Source organism: Grampus griseus, assembly GCF_964374135.1.
Source record: "Grampus griseus genome assembly, chromosome: 8".
Classification (NCBI taxonomy): Eukaryota; Metazoa; Chordata; class Mammalia; order Artiodactyla; family Delphinidae; genus Grampus; species Grampus griseus.
In genome coordinates, this window is record NC_139002.1 from 74,467,188 (window position 1) to 74,484,334 (window position 17,147).

Below are 17,147 nucleotides of genomic sequence, written 5' to 3' on the forward strand. Positions count from 1 at the left end.
CCAGGGTCAGAAATGACAGGGTAAGTTTGGCTCTTTGCAAAGAGCCAAAGGGCATCTGCTCTCATAGAGTTGGTTGACCTACCTTCCTTTTCTTATCTCCTCCTGTTGCTGGATCTCTTAGCCATACTGAATGTTGCCTTTCAGAGCATGGAAAAGCCCTAGCTAAATCTGAACCCATAGCTGCAAAGAATTCAGAGCGTCTCATAGTAAAGATGTGATCTTTACTTTTAACCACAGGGAGAGGACTGAGACCCTTTTAAACTATATTGTCTTGTGTAATAAAATTGCCCTTGAAAAATATTGTGCATAATTGTATAATTAGTGTTGAAGATTTACACGAACTTTTATATAAGGAGAAAACTCCATTATTCACCCTCCAGTGCATCTCTCCCAGAGTGAAAGCCAAGAAGCTTACAGTGACTTGCCAGGCTCTCCTCGGGGACCCTCCCTTCACCCCTCTGACCTGACCTCCTAGGCTCCCTTTGCATCACTCCTCACTCTGCTCGAGCCACACTGGGATCCGAGTCTTTGGAATGAATGTGCAAGTTGTATCCTGCCTCAGGACCTTTGCACTGACCGTTCCCTCTTTTAGAAGGCAATTACCTCCAGAATATTCACCTAACCAACTCCCCCACTTCTTTCAGATCTGTCGTAATCATCCCTTCAGCAGGCCTTCCCTAGCCACCCTATGTAAAATTTCAGACACCCCTCCTTGACAAATCACAGCCTCTTCCCTACATTACTTCTTCTCCTTTGCACTTATCACTATAACATACTCTATACTTTACATTTTGTCTCATTTATTGTATAGTTCTATCACTAAACAGTAAGTTCCCATTAGAGTAAGGAATTTTTTGTCTGTGTTGTTGACTCTTGTATAGCAGGTGCTCAGTAAATATCTGTTAGTTGAATGAATAAATGAATGAATGGATCCCTTAGTTGTCTTGGCAGTTAATTTGCATTTTTACATATCATATTTGCTTAAAACAAGGAACAACTGCAGGAAACAGCAGAAATTTTTTATGTGTGTGTATGTATATATGCATATGTGTGTGTGTGTTTATGTATGTATGTCTCCATATACATAGTCGTTCTACCTAAATTAACCCAGAAGTCAGCGAGATTCTCAAACAAGTCATGTTGTAAAGATAATTCAGTTCCAGAGACAGTATAGAAGGTAAGAGGAATGGTTTAAAGCATCTTTGTCAGCCAGAGTTTGGGTCCATCCTGACTTTGTCTCTAAATCTGGGATACTCTGGCCTCCCCTGAACTCACCCCTCCCTCACCCAGCCTCTGCCTTCCACTTCCCACTGCAGAGGCTGGCCTCAATTTTTCACCTAGGGGAGGGCCCTAAGGGATGAGATGTGAATGATTAACTTTGGTTGAGACTCCTTCAAGATTACAATCTGTGCTCCTGGACACATTTGCTTTTTCATTCACCTGGGAAGCCCCACTAGACCCTCGCTTCCTCTCCGAGCTGACCTTTTATTCCCCCACTTTTGGGTCGGGGAGGAATGGCTCTTCATTCCCCCTTTGAAAGGCTTCTGTTTGCTGAGCAAACACTGACCACACCGAGACCTTGCTTGGGGCCAGTTATTGCTTCCTCGCCTACCCTCCCCCCTTTCTAAACACGCACACATAACCCCCTATTCCCCCAACTGATTGGAGAGGCAGCCCAGGCCAGGGAGAGAGCCTTTCTCAAGGAAAGTCTTTGAAAGCTGCCGGGAGCCAGCTGGTAGGATTTTTGGAGAGGGCGAAAGGGTTTTGGAGAGCATCTTAATCCTCCTTCATTTTAAAATAAAAGCTTGTGGCTATGACATTATTTTGCCTTTGAATTCTCACTAATAAAACAGTTGTTCATTGTTCACAGCATCTGTTTACATAGCTCCTTCTGAATTCCTTGATTACAGGTTTTAATAGGGATTAGATGGTGCAACCCCTTCCCATCACAGAACTGGGACTCTCTCCCGTCCCACCTCCCCTCCTAGCCTCTGTACTGTAATGTTTAAAGTAGCCATGCATAGACCGAGCGTCTTTAAAAAAAAACAAAAACAAAAGCCATGAGGAATTAATGCATATTTTTGTTGGCACCGCATCAAAATTGACATCACCGGAAATAATGTACATCATTGTTAGCTATACAAATAGGTATCTTTTCCCTCTCAGATTCAGAAGTTATCTCTGTAGCCTAATCATTTCAGTTAAATGCTTTGCATTCAATTGTTGATGGAATTAGTTAAGTAATGTTACCGTCAGTGATTTCTGTGTCATTAATAGTAGCAGTTTTAGCTGAGAGACTTTTTCCAACATTTTAGCACAGTCCATGGGTTTTTAGAATATTCTTTCACGTCTAGGTTTTATTCAGCTTGACCAACTGTTACCGACTCCCTTGGGACCATAGGAGCGCCCTTCCACTAGGTGCTTTACGGTAACAGTTTCCGAGTTTGGTGTTAGCTTTTGCTTTGCTGAAACTTTTCACAGCTGACTTGCTACTAGCACTCAGGCCTGACCTCTCGCTCCTTTGGCACTTTAGGGGTTAATTTTGTTGGTGGATCCGGTTTCTTTCCTGGGCAGGGGCATGGAGATCCCCTTCTAGCTGGTACTTCAGTAGCAGAGTTGCTGGGTGCCTGGAATTCCCAGGCCCGGCGTGGGCTGGCTGGCTGGCTGGCTGACGGAATTGCCTTCGTGAGATTCATTCAGCTTCTTTGTCTGCTTTCTCGAAGGACCACAATGTAGTGAAATGCTCTGGCCTAGGAACCTGACAAGGTAGGACGATATTCTAAAATTTCTAGGGCCTGGGGCAGGGTGTGGTGCCTGTACTACCTTGGATGGTATCGGAAAGCCATGCAGAGAAGCCAGTGGTGCAGCTGCCGAAATCCCAGTGAGCTAAGTCGCGGGGGAGTCACTGGTCAGGAAATTCAGCATCCTTTTCCTTACCACCCCAGCCCTTTTCATTTTAACCTTGATAATCTTAAAGGCAGCCTGACAGAGCATTACCCAAATGTCCTTGGTCCACCTGGACATTTGGGTAATGTCAGTATTTTCCAGACCATCTTATCAAATTAGGCTGCTGAGACCAAAACACTGGGTGTTGATCACCAGCTCTCTTAGGTCCTTATTTCAAGCTTTTTGGAGGAGACTTTTGAGCCTGGGGGGGGTGGGGGAATTAGAGAGTGGCAACATGGGCCCCGCGCGAGGGCGAGGGCTGCTGGTGGTTCAGAGGGCCCTGATTGAAATGACTTGCAGTTGGAGGTTTTGTTTGGAGTCTGAGAAGCCGGGTGAACTTGTGGTTGTGTTTACTAATGCTGCAAATTACCAGGTGGGTTTTTTTGTGGAAACTAGGCTCTGGGAGAGATGGCATAGATTTAAGTAGGAGCACTTTTCTTGTTTGTTAGGGCTGCTCTAAAGCTGCCCAAAGAGGAGCATTTTTATTTTTAAGCCAGACAAGGGGAAGAGAAAACAATGTTCGTTACCACCTACTGCTTGCCAAGCACCTAACAGGCATTGTCTCATTTAACTTTTCTTGCAAAGCCAGCAGTATTATTTTAAATTTTGAGGTGAGGCAGTGGGAGCCAGGAGAGGTTAAGGGAACATGCTTCAGGTCACACAGATACTAGGCAAAGCTGGGACTGGCCACCACCCTGCCTTCCTTGTTGGGCTTGGCAGATGGCTCAGGATGGTTTTATCTGTAGGTTTAAATGTGGATTCAGCTGGAGGAAGGGCAGTTTTTATTGTGGAGGACTCACCAAAGTGCACATGATACTTGCAAGCACGGCCTGCCTGGGCCTCTCAGATTCGGCTTGTCTCTGGAGCCGGGTGGTATTAAAAAGTAACTGCTTTGGCAGCAGGACCTACCTGGGAGTCTGCTAATCTCTCTGAGGCTTTCGGAGTCATGGATGAATCTGTGACTGGATTTGTGCTGGTTGGCTTTGTACCTGGCTCAGGGGGGCAGAAGCCCAAGTGAAAGTCAAATCTGGGAAGGTCAGTGGCCTTGGAGGTGGCCTTGGGCTGCTGGAACTGTGCCCTGGAACTCTCCGGCTGCCTCCCAAGAAGCTGGATTTATGGAGTCCCGGAGGGAGAGGTTGTACACCCAGAATGTTAATACTGACCCAGGCTTGGCACTAGCCGTTCACATGTGTGACGGGGATGGCTAATTAGCTAGGGCTGAGCTGCTCTTGGGTCCCAGAGCTGATTTGGAGTGTCTGTTTCTTGACCTGAGTTCCTTTTCCTCCCCATCCCATTGCCCCAGAAGACGTAGCTTAAGGGCAGACCCCTGACCGGCAGCCCTGAGGCAATTGTGGTTCTGTTTTATGCATTCAGGTTCCCGGACTCCTAAGATGTATGGGGAGGTGAGTGTGAGTATGTGTGGGTGGGCGGTGTTAATGGAAATGTTGGGACCCTCACATCCCCCCACCTACTCTAGACCTAGGGCAGCCAGTCAGTACCCTGTCTGGGATCCCCACCCCAGCTTATTTTTAACTACTTGGAGATGTTTTTGAAATAAGTTGACTGCATTAAAAGGTGTCCTGGGTTTTTTGGAGAACAAGTGAGAGTTCAGAGTTCTTATATGACTATGATCTGCTTAAAAGCCTCTTTGCCTCTGCTCTTAGGTTGAATGAATGTGGTTAAGAAGAGCTTGGGTTTTAGAACCATGCAGATCTAGGTTCAAATCCAGCTCCATTTATTAGCTCTGGCACCGTAGGCAGGTCACCATAGCCCCTGTAAGTCTCAGTTTCCACATCTATAAAAAGGGGCCGTTGATAGTTTGTGCCTTATAGTGTAATAGGAGTGTGTGGTATAACATATGTAAAGTGCTTTAGCAAAGTGCCTGGAGCCCACTATTAAAACTTTTCAGCTTGTGTGAGCGTTTGCTGCTATTTTCATTAGCTATTGCTGAATTCTGTTGATGTATAGGGTACTCATGTCTTCTGGTAAACAGAACAACAGGACGAGTTTGTTGAGATCTTTGGCAAAAGCCAGGCGGCTGTGGACCAAGTGTCAGCAGCCTTCTCTGGTGGAGCCTTGGAGGAGAGAGCCCTTTGTGTAGCTAAGGCCAGCAGACACGCTGGTGCCTATTCTAACAATGAGGGTATAGGGCATCTGGACCAGAGCTCTGGGGTTTGTAGCCCAACCAGCCCCTGGAGCCAAAGGAGGAATTTCACGCTTACTCAGGGGACCACCTACTTGTCGAAGGAATGAGTTACCAAAATGGGACAAAGGTGCCGTGGGGTGAAACTCAACCCCAGGCATTCTGAGTGCTACTAAATCCCCTTGGAGCCTTCTTTATGGGGTTCCTGTTTCCCTCTCTCCACCTCAAATGATTGGCCTTGCACCTGGCACTGTCTGTAGAAGCTGCTTCTCCCCTGGGACACTGCCCGTTTATGGCAGCAAACTCTTGCGCTAGAACTTTATCATCTATTGCATATTGTGGGCCTGTGTCTCCTTCCTGCGGTCCTTGCAAAGTCCCTTGGATCCAGGGCTGCAGCTGACAGGAGCTGCTTGTCTCCTCTGTGCCTGGAGATCTGATGTGGTCCCACAGAAGGCTTATGAGGACTGGGTGTTAATTAGCACCAGATCATACAGGAGGAAACCTGGGTCTCCTGGAGGTGAAGCTGCTCTGACAAAGCAAATGGCAGGGCTAGGGTTCAAACCTAGATCTGTTTTGCTTTTTCCTCCAGAGCATATGCTGCCTCCATGCAGAGCCTTGGGGATTTATGGTACCCTAGCCCACTGCTAGATGAGACTAAATTTACTGGGATTAGTATCTAACTCTGCCCTTTCTTTAATTTGAGCTCAGGTTCCGGGTCATTTTGCAAAAGCAAGACCCTGTAGGCTGATCCCAGGGGTGAAACCAGGAAGGGTGGCTTGTTTGCTCATCGCTGTTTTCAAGTAGCTATCTTTTTTTTCATGTGGAAAACTTTAAAGTCCTTTTAATACACATGTAGGTGTTCATGAAAATGTGTCAAATGAATAAATAAATGAGGCGGTTGAACACTCTCAGATCTGTGTATGAATCCCAGCTTCAACAGGTCCTAGTTGTACGACCTTTGGGCCTTTCTTTCCAAGCGTTAGTTGTCTCATCTCTAGAATGGGTATAGAATTAGCCTCTATCTCATGGTACCCAGGGGAAAATATAAGTAAGCTGTCGTTATTATTATATATTATATTATATTATATAGTTATTATTTTTATCATAGAGTTGAGCAGATTAAATGAAAGAATGCAAGTAATATAATTAGCATGGAGTCTAGCACAGCTTTAAACTTCAATTAAAGTTGGCCCTTATCATTCTCAGATAGGCAGCGAAAGGTAGGTTTCTGCAGGAGTCCTGCTGCATTCTTTGAAGGTCGATTTTCTTAACAGGCTCCGGCAGTGCTGGAAGGAGGTGATGCTCCTGAGAAAATCTCCTGGGGAGGAAATAGTTAACATACCTGTCTGGTGGGAAATGGAGGTAGCCAAACCTTTTCCCTTCCCCAGGGGTTGCTGCTAAGCCCTGGTTGGGCTTGCTCACTCATCCACACCAAAGGATCTCATTCCGCTGGGCCCTGGGGTTTCACAGGAACAATTGCCTTGAACAATAGCCAGAAAACAAGTTCCACCAGTCTGGGCTTTTGCAAGTGAATACAGCTGTCTGGTGGGGGGCACAGGGCCCTGGAAATGAGCTCTGCTGTGATTCTGGAGCAGAACTGGAAAAGTGAGCAGGTAAGGCCGGGACACAGCCCTGGGTGGCTCTACGGTGCGGGCTTAGTCACCAGGAGAGAGGCAGAGGCGGGGGCAGGGCTGTCCAGACTGTTTCTGAGAACGGTGAGGGCCTTCTGGAAGTAGACCCAGCCCTTGGGGTTTTGGGGGAGAGGGGATTAGGATCCGTTGCTTTGTGAAGGCTGCTTTTGAGAACCAGAGTTACAGTACTTCATCTCTGCTAACCTGCTGTGGTTTATTAGTGAGCAGAGAACTAATATTTATCTGCAATCTGATTTTTTTCACATCATTTAAGCATGTCTTTCCCTTGCATAAACAACATTATCTCACAGGGAGTCCATTTGGAAAGTGTAATGACCCTCCAGATCCTTCAGTAACTTTTCAGAGTCTTTTGCTGAAAGCCAGGATTCCTTATGCCTGGGTGTGTAAATCCTAGTGGAAAAATCTGTTTAATCATCCCTCTAACCTTGGGATTCGGTTTTGCCTTTTTATTTCATGGAAGATGAAGTTGTAAATATAGTATCACGTTAATTCAGAACCATTACAGATTCCTGATATATCAAGATACTCCCCAGAAGAGCTCAATATTAAAAATTTGTCCAAATTAGAGGTGATTTCTCAGGAGGGTCTGGTGAAAGCAGGTTACTCTTCCTTGGTTGTATGGAATGCTAACTCCCTACAACAGTGAGGAAAACAGGGAGTGTGAGAGGCTGGAATAATTTATGATTCTTTCACCTGCGTTTTTCATAGCAGATAGCTTGTGTTTGGGCTGTTAAAATTGTGCTTTAAGCCCTCTGAGTGGCATTTGAATTCCTGACACAGTGATGTCAGAATCTCTTGTAAGACTCTGAAACTGGATCTCCTTGTCTTATGGGCCTTTCCATTTTTTAATGGATTTTCTGGTCACTTTGGAGAGCCTTGGCTCTGGTTAAAATGCGGTGTCTTGGCCAACATGGGGTCTCACTGATATTATACTTGGTTGCTGCCAGCCAGTCGAGGTTCTTTTGAGATTCGGCTGGTTAGCAGACAGAGACTTTGAAGCTGACCTACATGTACTCTCTTTCTGACGAGAGGCATTAAGACCCTGGTTGAGTCCTATCCTGATGATCTCTGGGCTCTTAGCCTCGGTTCATCCAGTGGAAAATGGGAGGTGGAATAATCCACGTACCGTGCCTAGTACAGTGCCTGGCATTTGGTAAACACCGCCAATGGTGGCTTTAAGTATTAGGTAAGATTGCGTCTTATTCCTCTGTGGATAAACAGTGGTCTCATGAAGAACCTCTTGTGGATTGGGTTGTAATGCCTCTATAGGAGGGTCTCAAACTCAAATTGCCGGGTCAGTCAGGTAGCGTATGTGAGTGCAAAGGCTCAGATGGGGGGTTGAGTCAAATGGGAAAGCACGTGTCTGTCTAAAGAGAGCAGTTACAACTCAGGGCTAAGTAATCATCTCCTATGTATAAGATATTAGCACCTATTCCAAATACTTGAAAGACTCAGTGTGGGCTTTAAAGATAATCATTTAAGGGGTGAAATCAGCCACGAAGAAGCCCAGAAACTAGGAAGTGCAGTTTACTCCTTTGGTAGCTTTTACTGAATGACAGGAGATGCTCTGACCAGGGGGGACCTTCAGTGTCCCTTTGCCTCTACTAGCTTTTGTCTGAGCTTAAGCTCCCAGGATGGCAGTTAGAAAGCACCTCTGGGATGGCTGCATCCACCTCCCTCATGAGAGACTGGGAACTAGTAAGTGCAATGTCCAAACTCTAATAGGAAGCAGTTCTGGGGAGGGCTGGGGCCAGGGCCTGGCTCCTTGGCTTTGCCACTTCCAAGCCTTGAAGGAGAGTGCAGCATAGCAGAGAGCATCGGTGGGCCTGGGCTTTGCCATGCTGCCGTCTATTGCCTTGTGCCGGCACTTGGCTGGTGGTTTGAGGGGCTATTGAAGGCTGTAGAAATGTCTGAAGCCAGTGCAGTTTCCTTTGCTGACCTTCCCGTTTTACATTTTCCTTTGTGTCTGAGCTATGTGTTCTTGCCTGTCACATCTACTGGCTTTACGGTCAAGGGTGGGGACAACCGAGTCATCACTGTACCCCCCGGAACCTCACGTGGTGCCTGGCACATAGCGGGTGCTGGCTGACGGGGTGAGGTGAGCAAAATGAATTCAAGTCCCCTGGCTCGGGACTCAAAAACGTTGAGTTTAGGAGTCTTGAAGAAAAATAGCAAATGTTTGGTGGAATTCTTTCCGCCCACCCACTGGCAAAAATAGGTGAAGGTCATCTTCCAATCTGATCACTTATAAGTGCAGTTGTGCCCTGATATGACCACCAGTGGAGGCCTTTCATTGAGGAGGAAAAAAGGGACATGGCTGTGATCTGGAGGGGAAATGATCTTTTTGTGTTGATGGTTCTGAGGAGTCAATGGAAGCATCTTCTTGCCATTTCTCTAGATGTCCCAGCCAAAGAATTTATAGGACATAAACATCATATGCTGTTTTGAAATTAAAAAAAAAAAAAAAAAAAAGATGGGAACCAGCCAAGCTGTGGGCCCCACTTGCCTTCTAGTTTCCTATGATAGAACCCGGGGCAGGAGGAGGCCCCCAGAGGTCTGCTTGTTTCCCAAGGCTATTGAGCACAATGCTGTTTCCACTAAGACTTTTGGAGTAGTCTTGGCAGTCTTACAATATAGAGTGAAGGTGAAGTGAAACGGGAAGACTGGTGAAGAGAATAGATGCTGTCTTGTGTTCATTTATTCTTCTGGTCGTTCATATAAAAATCATTCATTCACTCACAAAATGAAATCTGCTTTAATATTTTTCTAAATGTCTGAGGAACGCTTTTGTACCCCAAAAGAATGTCTTAGAATTAATTAGGTTTTACTATCAACTGTTGACGTTTTAATTTTGAAACCTGTTTTCTTATAAATCTTATCTGTAAGTCAAGTATTTTTGTATGCATTAAGAACCTTTCCACTTGTTATTTGATTAGTACTTTATTAATTCAGACTTGAATTTAATTAGTACTGTTGGCAAACTTGGATAATTAAGTTTCCTTAAATATTTCATTTTATTTATTTTTTGCTGCACCGCGAGGTTTGTGGGATCTTAGTTCCCCGACCAGGGATCGAACCCAGGCCCCCAGCAGTGAGAACGCCAGGTCCTAACTACTGGACCACCAGGGATTTCCCTCCTTAAATATCTCAGATTGCATTCGTAAACTTAACATACCTGGTTTCCTCATGCTCTCCAAATGTTGGATGGGGTAGACTTCAGCAGCCTAACAAGCAAAATCTTTCTAAGCACTTAAACAACCCTTGCAAATCAAATAATTTATGACATTTATAACTTCAGTTTGTCCAAAACACTTCAATTTTTTTTGCAGTCTGAATCCAATTCTTAAATCTTTCATCTTAAAAATCTCAAATCAAAAATCAGTACTCATTTAGGTTCGAATCACAAGACTATTCTTTTTAGAGTCTCGTATATTTTTTTAAATATTATACATATAGAGAGATCACCCCAGTGATCACAAAGCTTTCACCCTAAACTTAAGTATTAATGTTAGGATTTATTTCATTATCTCCCTTCATCTTTTTGAAACTTTCCCAGGATTTAAAGTCACTTACTCCCAACTGAGGGGAGGAAGTTTATCCTCTCGGGTGGGCTCAGAACCATCATGTGGTTTTTCTCAATCAGATTCAAGGGCAGGATGCAGGAATGGTCCAATCATAGTCCAGAACGATTGTCTGGAGCCATGGCTGAGGACACTGTAGTTCTTTCTGCCGTGTCATCTGGGTCCCTCGAGCCTCTTACCTGGAATTTTGTTTCACCTCACTGCAAACACAAATCCTCTGGGTTTCTTTCAAGTTTGAGTCATAATCATGTTTTGTAACCTCTTTCAACATTTATCGCCCGACTTGGGTCAGTAGACTTGTACCCCATCCCAGGTTGTACCTAATTTCCTTTGCCACTTGATTGGATTCAACTAATGTCCTTACTGCCTGAATGAATTCTGCATGCTTTCCACATTTTTCCTGTCTGACTCTCAACCACATGTCTGGAGTCGTTTTAGAAACAAATTGCAATTCCCCAGCAGTTAGCACAAGTATACCGAGTGACAAAAACCTAAGCAAACTCGTTTTAAGCAAAAGAAAAGAATTTTATTAGTTCTCACTGTTTGGTCTCCCAGAAGTGGCTTCTGGCTTCTGGACTGACTGGATGCAGGAGCTCATGTGATGTCATTCCTCTTGCCTCTGCTTCCCCGCCTCTGGGCTAACTGCTTTCTAAGGCAGGTAAGGATGAAGGGGCCAGTGGGTCAGAGGCAGCTCTCGGCTTCCTTTGCATTTCTTCCAGAGCTGTGTGTCATTCTCAGCATCTCCTGTGGGGGGAGTGCTCTTTTAGGCAAAGTTAAAGAGCTCGTGCCAGCACTTTGTAACCGTGAAGAAGTTCCTGGACAACGTGAATCTCTAAGAGGGGGCTAGCATACCCCACATTCTCTTGTTGGGACCACATTGTTATCACAGAGCATCTTATGGACCCAGTTTTCCTTAGGATGCTTCTTGGAACTCACTGACCTTGATCTTGGTGGCTCATGGCCATTTATAGTACCCTGAATTTTAGGGAAAGGACAAGTTGGAGCTAAGTGATTTTATATCTAGATAGATCCGTCAGTGTCCCCAAAGATCCAGAAGTGAGGGAGACATGGCTGGTTTTCCGGGTGTGGGGACAGCTCTGGTTTCGGGGACACCAAGGCCGCTCTTGTTCAGCATGGACTTCCCTTGTGTCTCTGCTCCTTCCTCCTCCTTAATTTCCCCTCTCCACTCTTCTGTGGGGTAGATCATTGGTTCGCCCCTTCTGGGCCAGCTCAGTTTCAAGGACTTCCTGTAATCTTATCATAGCCTCATGATGCTCTGGGCACCAACGTGGGAAGAATCGTGTGTGTGATAAGTGCCACATGCCCCTCTGCAACAGCATCTCAGTGTTGAAAGGCCACAAAGGAAGAGCGGGTACAATTTCAAAGCAAAAAAATCTGGGGCTTGGATTCATGGGCATCTGTTGCTAAGTTCCCTCCTTCCTTGCCTCCAGCCCCACTTGTCTCTTGGCTGTCCTCTTTCTTCTTCGTTGGATTATGGGAAATTTTAGATACGTTAAATTGCTAACCCTAGAGAGCAGATGCAATTAAAGACTCATGGGATTTTCTTTTCGTCATGAGGGTGGATTAGAGTCCTTTCCCATCTGTTACGTCACCCTTTTCCCAGCAGAGCCTTCCACAGTTGTCAGCCTAGGTGGTGTCATCCATGTGTCACCCATAAGGCAACTGGGGCAAGGAAGTTGTGACTTGTCAGAGGCTGAAGTGGGAGGGAGCCGGGCTCAGAATCCACTGCTGGGGCTGCGTTTTGCGTCAGAACTTGCCCTGCCCGTCTCTCCTGTACGTGAGTTCAGTCAGGAGGTGTTTAATAAACACATACTGTGTGCCTGGAGATGGAGTTGATGTGAGGCTGGCATTGCTGTGGCAGCACTGCTCTGGAGGTGGGCTTCAGGGTCAGGGAGGGCTTCACTGCCAGCTCTGCCATGCATCTGCAGAGAGCCCTGGACGGCAGCTCTCACAGCCTCAAGTTTCCTCATTAGGAAGCAAGGCCACCTGTGAGGGAGTAGGAACGTTGCTGAGAATACGTGCAGATACTGTAGAGTTGGCATGTTGGCAAGTGCTCAGCCAGCGGCTGTTGTGAAGAATCGGATGATGCAGGCCAGAGGGAGCGCGTGCTCTGCAATTAGACGATTCAGCGTCTCAAGCCCAATGCCAAAGTGGACTGCACGGCACTGGGCAAAATACTTGTTCTTTCAGCCTTGATCTCTTCATTTGTCAACTGGGGAGGATAATAGGTCCCTTACAGGTGTGATAGGAAGAGTGGAGACATAAGTGATGTATCGGAAGCACCTGGCATGATGCCTGACACCTGGGATGCGCTTGTTACTATCACGAAGCAGACCCCTGCATATGCTTGGAAAGTAGGACAGACCATCATACGGAGAACAGCTAGAAAACTGCAGGAGTGCATAGAATGAACCCAAATGCGGAAGACTGTGGGGATTCAGAGGAGGGGACTGTGAGGGTGGGCCAGAGCATTTGGAGAAGTCCTTAAAGGAGGATTCCGAACCGGACGGAGCCCAGGCCAAAGCAGTGTCATCACAGGGGGGGAGCCGGCTAAGACCCGGAGCTGCGGGCTGCTGCAGGGCCTGTGAATTCATCCTAAGTCCTCTCCTGAGCCCTCACACTTCCTGCCTTTATCCTCCCTACTTGAGAACCACCTTTGCATGTTTCCCCTGCACTTGTGTGGGACCCTCCAGGTGGGCTTTAGGAAGCCACATTGGCGGGCTGAAGGGAAAGGTGATGAAAACAGGTTTCCACTAAGCCTCGTCTTCCTGCCTGATCAGCAGAGCTCAGACAGGCATCCTACAAGCTGGTGGAACAAACTGAAACTTCCTCTTGAATACTTGGGGGAATATGGGGAGCTCCTGGCTTTCTAAATCTCAGATATCGGCATTTCGTTTTTGTTGTTTGGTTTTTTTGGTTTGTTTTTTTGAGATATCATTGATGTACAATATTATTTGTTTCAGATGTGCAGCATAGTGATTCACAAATTTTTTTTAGTTTTTTATGTATTAATTTATATTTATTTTTGGTTGTGTTGGGTCTTCGTTTCTGCGCGAGGGCTTTCACTAGTTGCGGTGAGCGGGGGCCACTCTTCATCACGGTGCGCGGGCCTCTCACTGTCGCCACCTCTCTTGTGGAGCACAGGCTCCAGATGCGCAGGCTCAGTAATTGTGGCTCACGGGCTTAGGTGCTCCGTGGCATGTGGGATCTTCCTAGACCAGGGATCAAACCCGTGTCCCCTGCATTGGCAGGTGAATTCTTAACCACTGTGCCACCAGGGAAGTCCAGAGCCACCCTCTTTACTGTGATGCCAGACGGCTCTCTATTACATCAATTTTCAGTGCACACGGGCATACGACACGGCCCACTTCCCCAGGAGGAAGCCCAGGTTCGGGAGGCTAGCATATCCCAGAGCAGGAGTGGCAGGGTCGGTATCTACACCCAGGGCTGTGTGATGATGATGCATTGACTTAACCACATTACTCCACCATTCAGCCCTCCACAGTGAGCTGTGCCTCACTGAAAGGCCTGATGCCTCAGAAACGCCAGTGTCAGAACAATTCCACTCCTGGGTATACATCCGAAAAAACAAAAACACTAATTCAAAAAGATACGTGCATCCCAATGTTCACAGCAGCATTACTTATAATTGTCAAGATAAGGAAGCAACCTAAGTGTCCATCAACAGATGAATGGATAAAAGTGTGGTATGTACACACAATGGAATATTACTCAGTCATAAAAAAGAATGAAAATTTGCAATTTGCAACAACATGGATGGACTTAGAGGGCATTATGCTGAGCAAAATAAGTCAGACAGAAAAAGAGAGGGCTTCCCTGGTGGCACAGTGGTTGGGAATCTTCCTGCCAATGCAAGGGACATGGGTTCGAGCCCTGGTATGGGAAGATCCCACATGCTGCGGAGCAACTAAGCCTGTGAGCCACAACTACTGAGCCTGTGCATCTGGAGCCTGTGCTCCGCAACGGGAGAGGCCGCAACAGTGAGAGGCCCGCGTACCGCAATGAAGAACGGCCCCTGCTCGTTGCAACTGGAGAAAGCCCTCACACAGAAATGAAGACCCAACACAGCCATAAATAAATAAATAAATTTATTTAAAAAAAAAGAAAAGTAAAAGAGAAGTACTATATGATAGCACCTACATGTAGAATCTAAAAAAATACAGCACACTAGGGAATATAACAGAACAGGAACAGACTCACAGAACAAACGAGTGGTCACCAGTGGGGAGATGGAAGAAGCAAGGGGCAAGATGGGGTAGGGGATTAGAAGGTACAAACTACTATGTACAAAATATATAAGCTGCAAGGATATATTGTGTAGCACAAGGAGTACAGCCAATATTTTATAATAACTATAAATGGAGTATAACTTTAAAAATTGTGAATCACGGGCTTCCCTGGTGGTGCAGTGGTTGAGAATCTGCCTGCCAATGCAGGGGATACGGGTTTGAGCCCTGGTCTGGGAAGATCCCACATGCCGCGGAGCAACTGGGCCCGTGAGCCACAACTACTGAGCCCGCACTCTAGAGCCCATGAGCCACAACTACTGAGCCAGTGCTCTAGAGCCCGTGAGCCACAACTACTGAAGCCCACACGCCTAGAGCCCATGCTCCGCAACAAGAGAAGCCACCGCAATGAGAAGCCCGCACACGGAAGTGAAGAGCAGCCCCCGCTCGCCCAACTAGAGAAAGCCTGCACGCAGCAATGAAGACCCAGCGCAACCAAAAATAAATAAATAAATTTATTTTTTAAAAAAGAGGGTGGCTCTGAAGCTGGGGCAGCTGGATCCAGGTCCTGCTCCACCTCTTACACTCTGACCTTGTGCCAGGCGCCTTACCTTTCTAAGCCTCAGTTTCTCCACCTGTACAATAGGAAAACAGTAATCCTTCCCTTTTGTCACTCAATCAAGTAGAGCAGTGTTACACTGATGCTGGAAGCTTACTTTATAGCCTCCTCAACTTCCCACTCCCATGTGTCTAAATCAGCAAGCATTTATTGAGCACCTGCTGTGTATCTGCCACCCTGCAACCAAATAAATGAGAAAATGCAACCGGCTTGATGCTGGCCGGGCGGGGGCTGGAGGTGGCACTGCAGATAGAGGGACCAGGGACGGCCTTTCTGGGGAGGTGACTCTTCAAGTGAGAAAGAAGAAGGGACAGATGACCAAGAAGAGGTACAGTAAATGCAAAGCCTTGAACATGAAAACCCAGAGCCAGTGAGCGATGGAGGGGGGCCCAAGACAGGACTGGACGGGGAGGCTGGATCACAGGGTCTTGAGGGCCAGAGTACAGAGTTTGGGTCCCTGAGAAGCCGCTGGAGGGTTTGAAGCAGTGGAGCAATAGATCTGATTTGTGTTTCACAGAGATCTTTCTGGCGCCGTGGGGAGAGTAGATGGTCTGGGAGCAGACGAGGAGCACAGAGCGCAGCCGGCCTGTTGGCAGTCACCTAGGCAGAGCTAAGCAGCTGGGGGCGCAGGGCGCAGGGGCGGGGAGGGCCGTGCACACTGGGAGAGATTCTGCAAGCAGAGGCGGGCGGACCTGGGGGTTGACTGAATGTCTTGGTGTTGGGAAGCAGGAGGCAAGGCAGAAGAAAAAAGCAGAATTATTGCTTTTGGAGATTTGACTTGAATGGTGGGGGACGATGGTCCTGATGGAGTTGAGGGTTGAGAAATGGACTCTATTTTCGATGCATCCTGGGATATTATTAGAGTTAGAACTGCCAATGGAGTTGGTGGGTTTTGCTGACTTTTGCACTTTCCTTCCCTTGGCTTTTTTGCTCCAGGAGTGGAGTCCAGGGAATTCACATAGCAGTTCTTTCTCCCGCTCTGAGCCCCAGGGAGGGTGCCACTGCTGTCTCTTTCTCTGCCCCACTGTCAGCTCCAGCCCCCAAACCCACTGCTCCTCCGCTGGCTCTAGGCCTGGCAGGTAGCCCTTGGCCTTTCTGAAGTTCCCGAGATGAAGCTGAGGATGGGGTAGGCAGGGTGTAGGTGTCCAGCCACGTCTGCTCAGGGAGGTGCCCACCCTTCAGGGGAAGGTACACATCAGCCACTTCACCCAGCTGCCAGACGAAACGGATGGATGGCACCCTTGAAGATGAGTCACATCAGAGGCAAAGGAGCTCTGTCTGGGGCTTTGCGACACCAGAGCCTTCGGGGATGGTACACACTTGTCTGTATCATCAGACGCTGCTGAGCTGACGCAGTGTGAGGTCTTGGTGCTCAGGCTGTGTTTGTCTTGGCAGCTGGGATGACAGCAGCTCCGTCAGCAGCGGGATCAGCGACACCATAGACAACCTCAGCACGGATGACATCAACACCAGCTCCTCCATCGGCTCCTATGCCAACACGCCTGCCTCCTCGCGTAAGAGCCTGGATGTCCAGGTAAGGAACAGGGTCCCTCCCAGAGCCCCTGCCAGCAGAGAGCCTTGGGCTTGTGGGCCAAGGGGGCTGTTTGGGGTGCACAGAATCTCCAGGTCCGTGAGATGAGGCCCGACCTCCTGCTTGATGCCTGTGCTCTTATGTTTTCACTCTGTCCTCTACCTGCAGGGAGAGGGTGGGGTCCAGCATCGGGGTACGCTAAACGGGAGTGGGGAGACTCACCGCTCTCACTGTGGTGGCCTTGGCAAATCCTGTTTCCTTCCCGGACCTCAGTTTCATCATCTATTTGGAAAAAAAAGAAAGAAAAAGGATGTTGGACTCAACTGGCCGTTCTTAGTCTGGAGTGCGCGCCCATGGCATTCGTCTGATCCCTCAAGAGTGCTGGGGTGGGAAGAACGTTAAGAAGC

General features: G+C 47.4%; 1 protein-coding gene across 3 annotated transcripts in view; it reads left to right on the forward strand.

Moving 5' to 3' along the window:
• NAV2 (neuron navigator 2) overlaps positions 1–17,147 on the forward strand; it is a 399,261-nt gene that overhangs the window by 306,552 nt on the left and 75,562 nt on the right. For all 3 annotated transcript variants that reach the window (XM_082660768.1, XM_082660769.1, XM_082660770.1), the window contains exon 13: positions 16,605–16,743. In XM_082660768.1, coding sequence (XP_082516894.1) covers positions 16,605–16,743 — 139 coding nt within the window. The remainder of the gene's footprint in view (positions 1–16,604; positions 16,744–17,147) is intronic.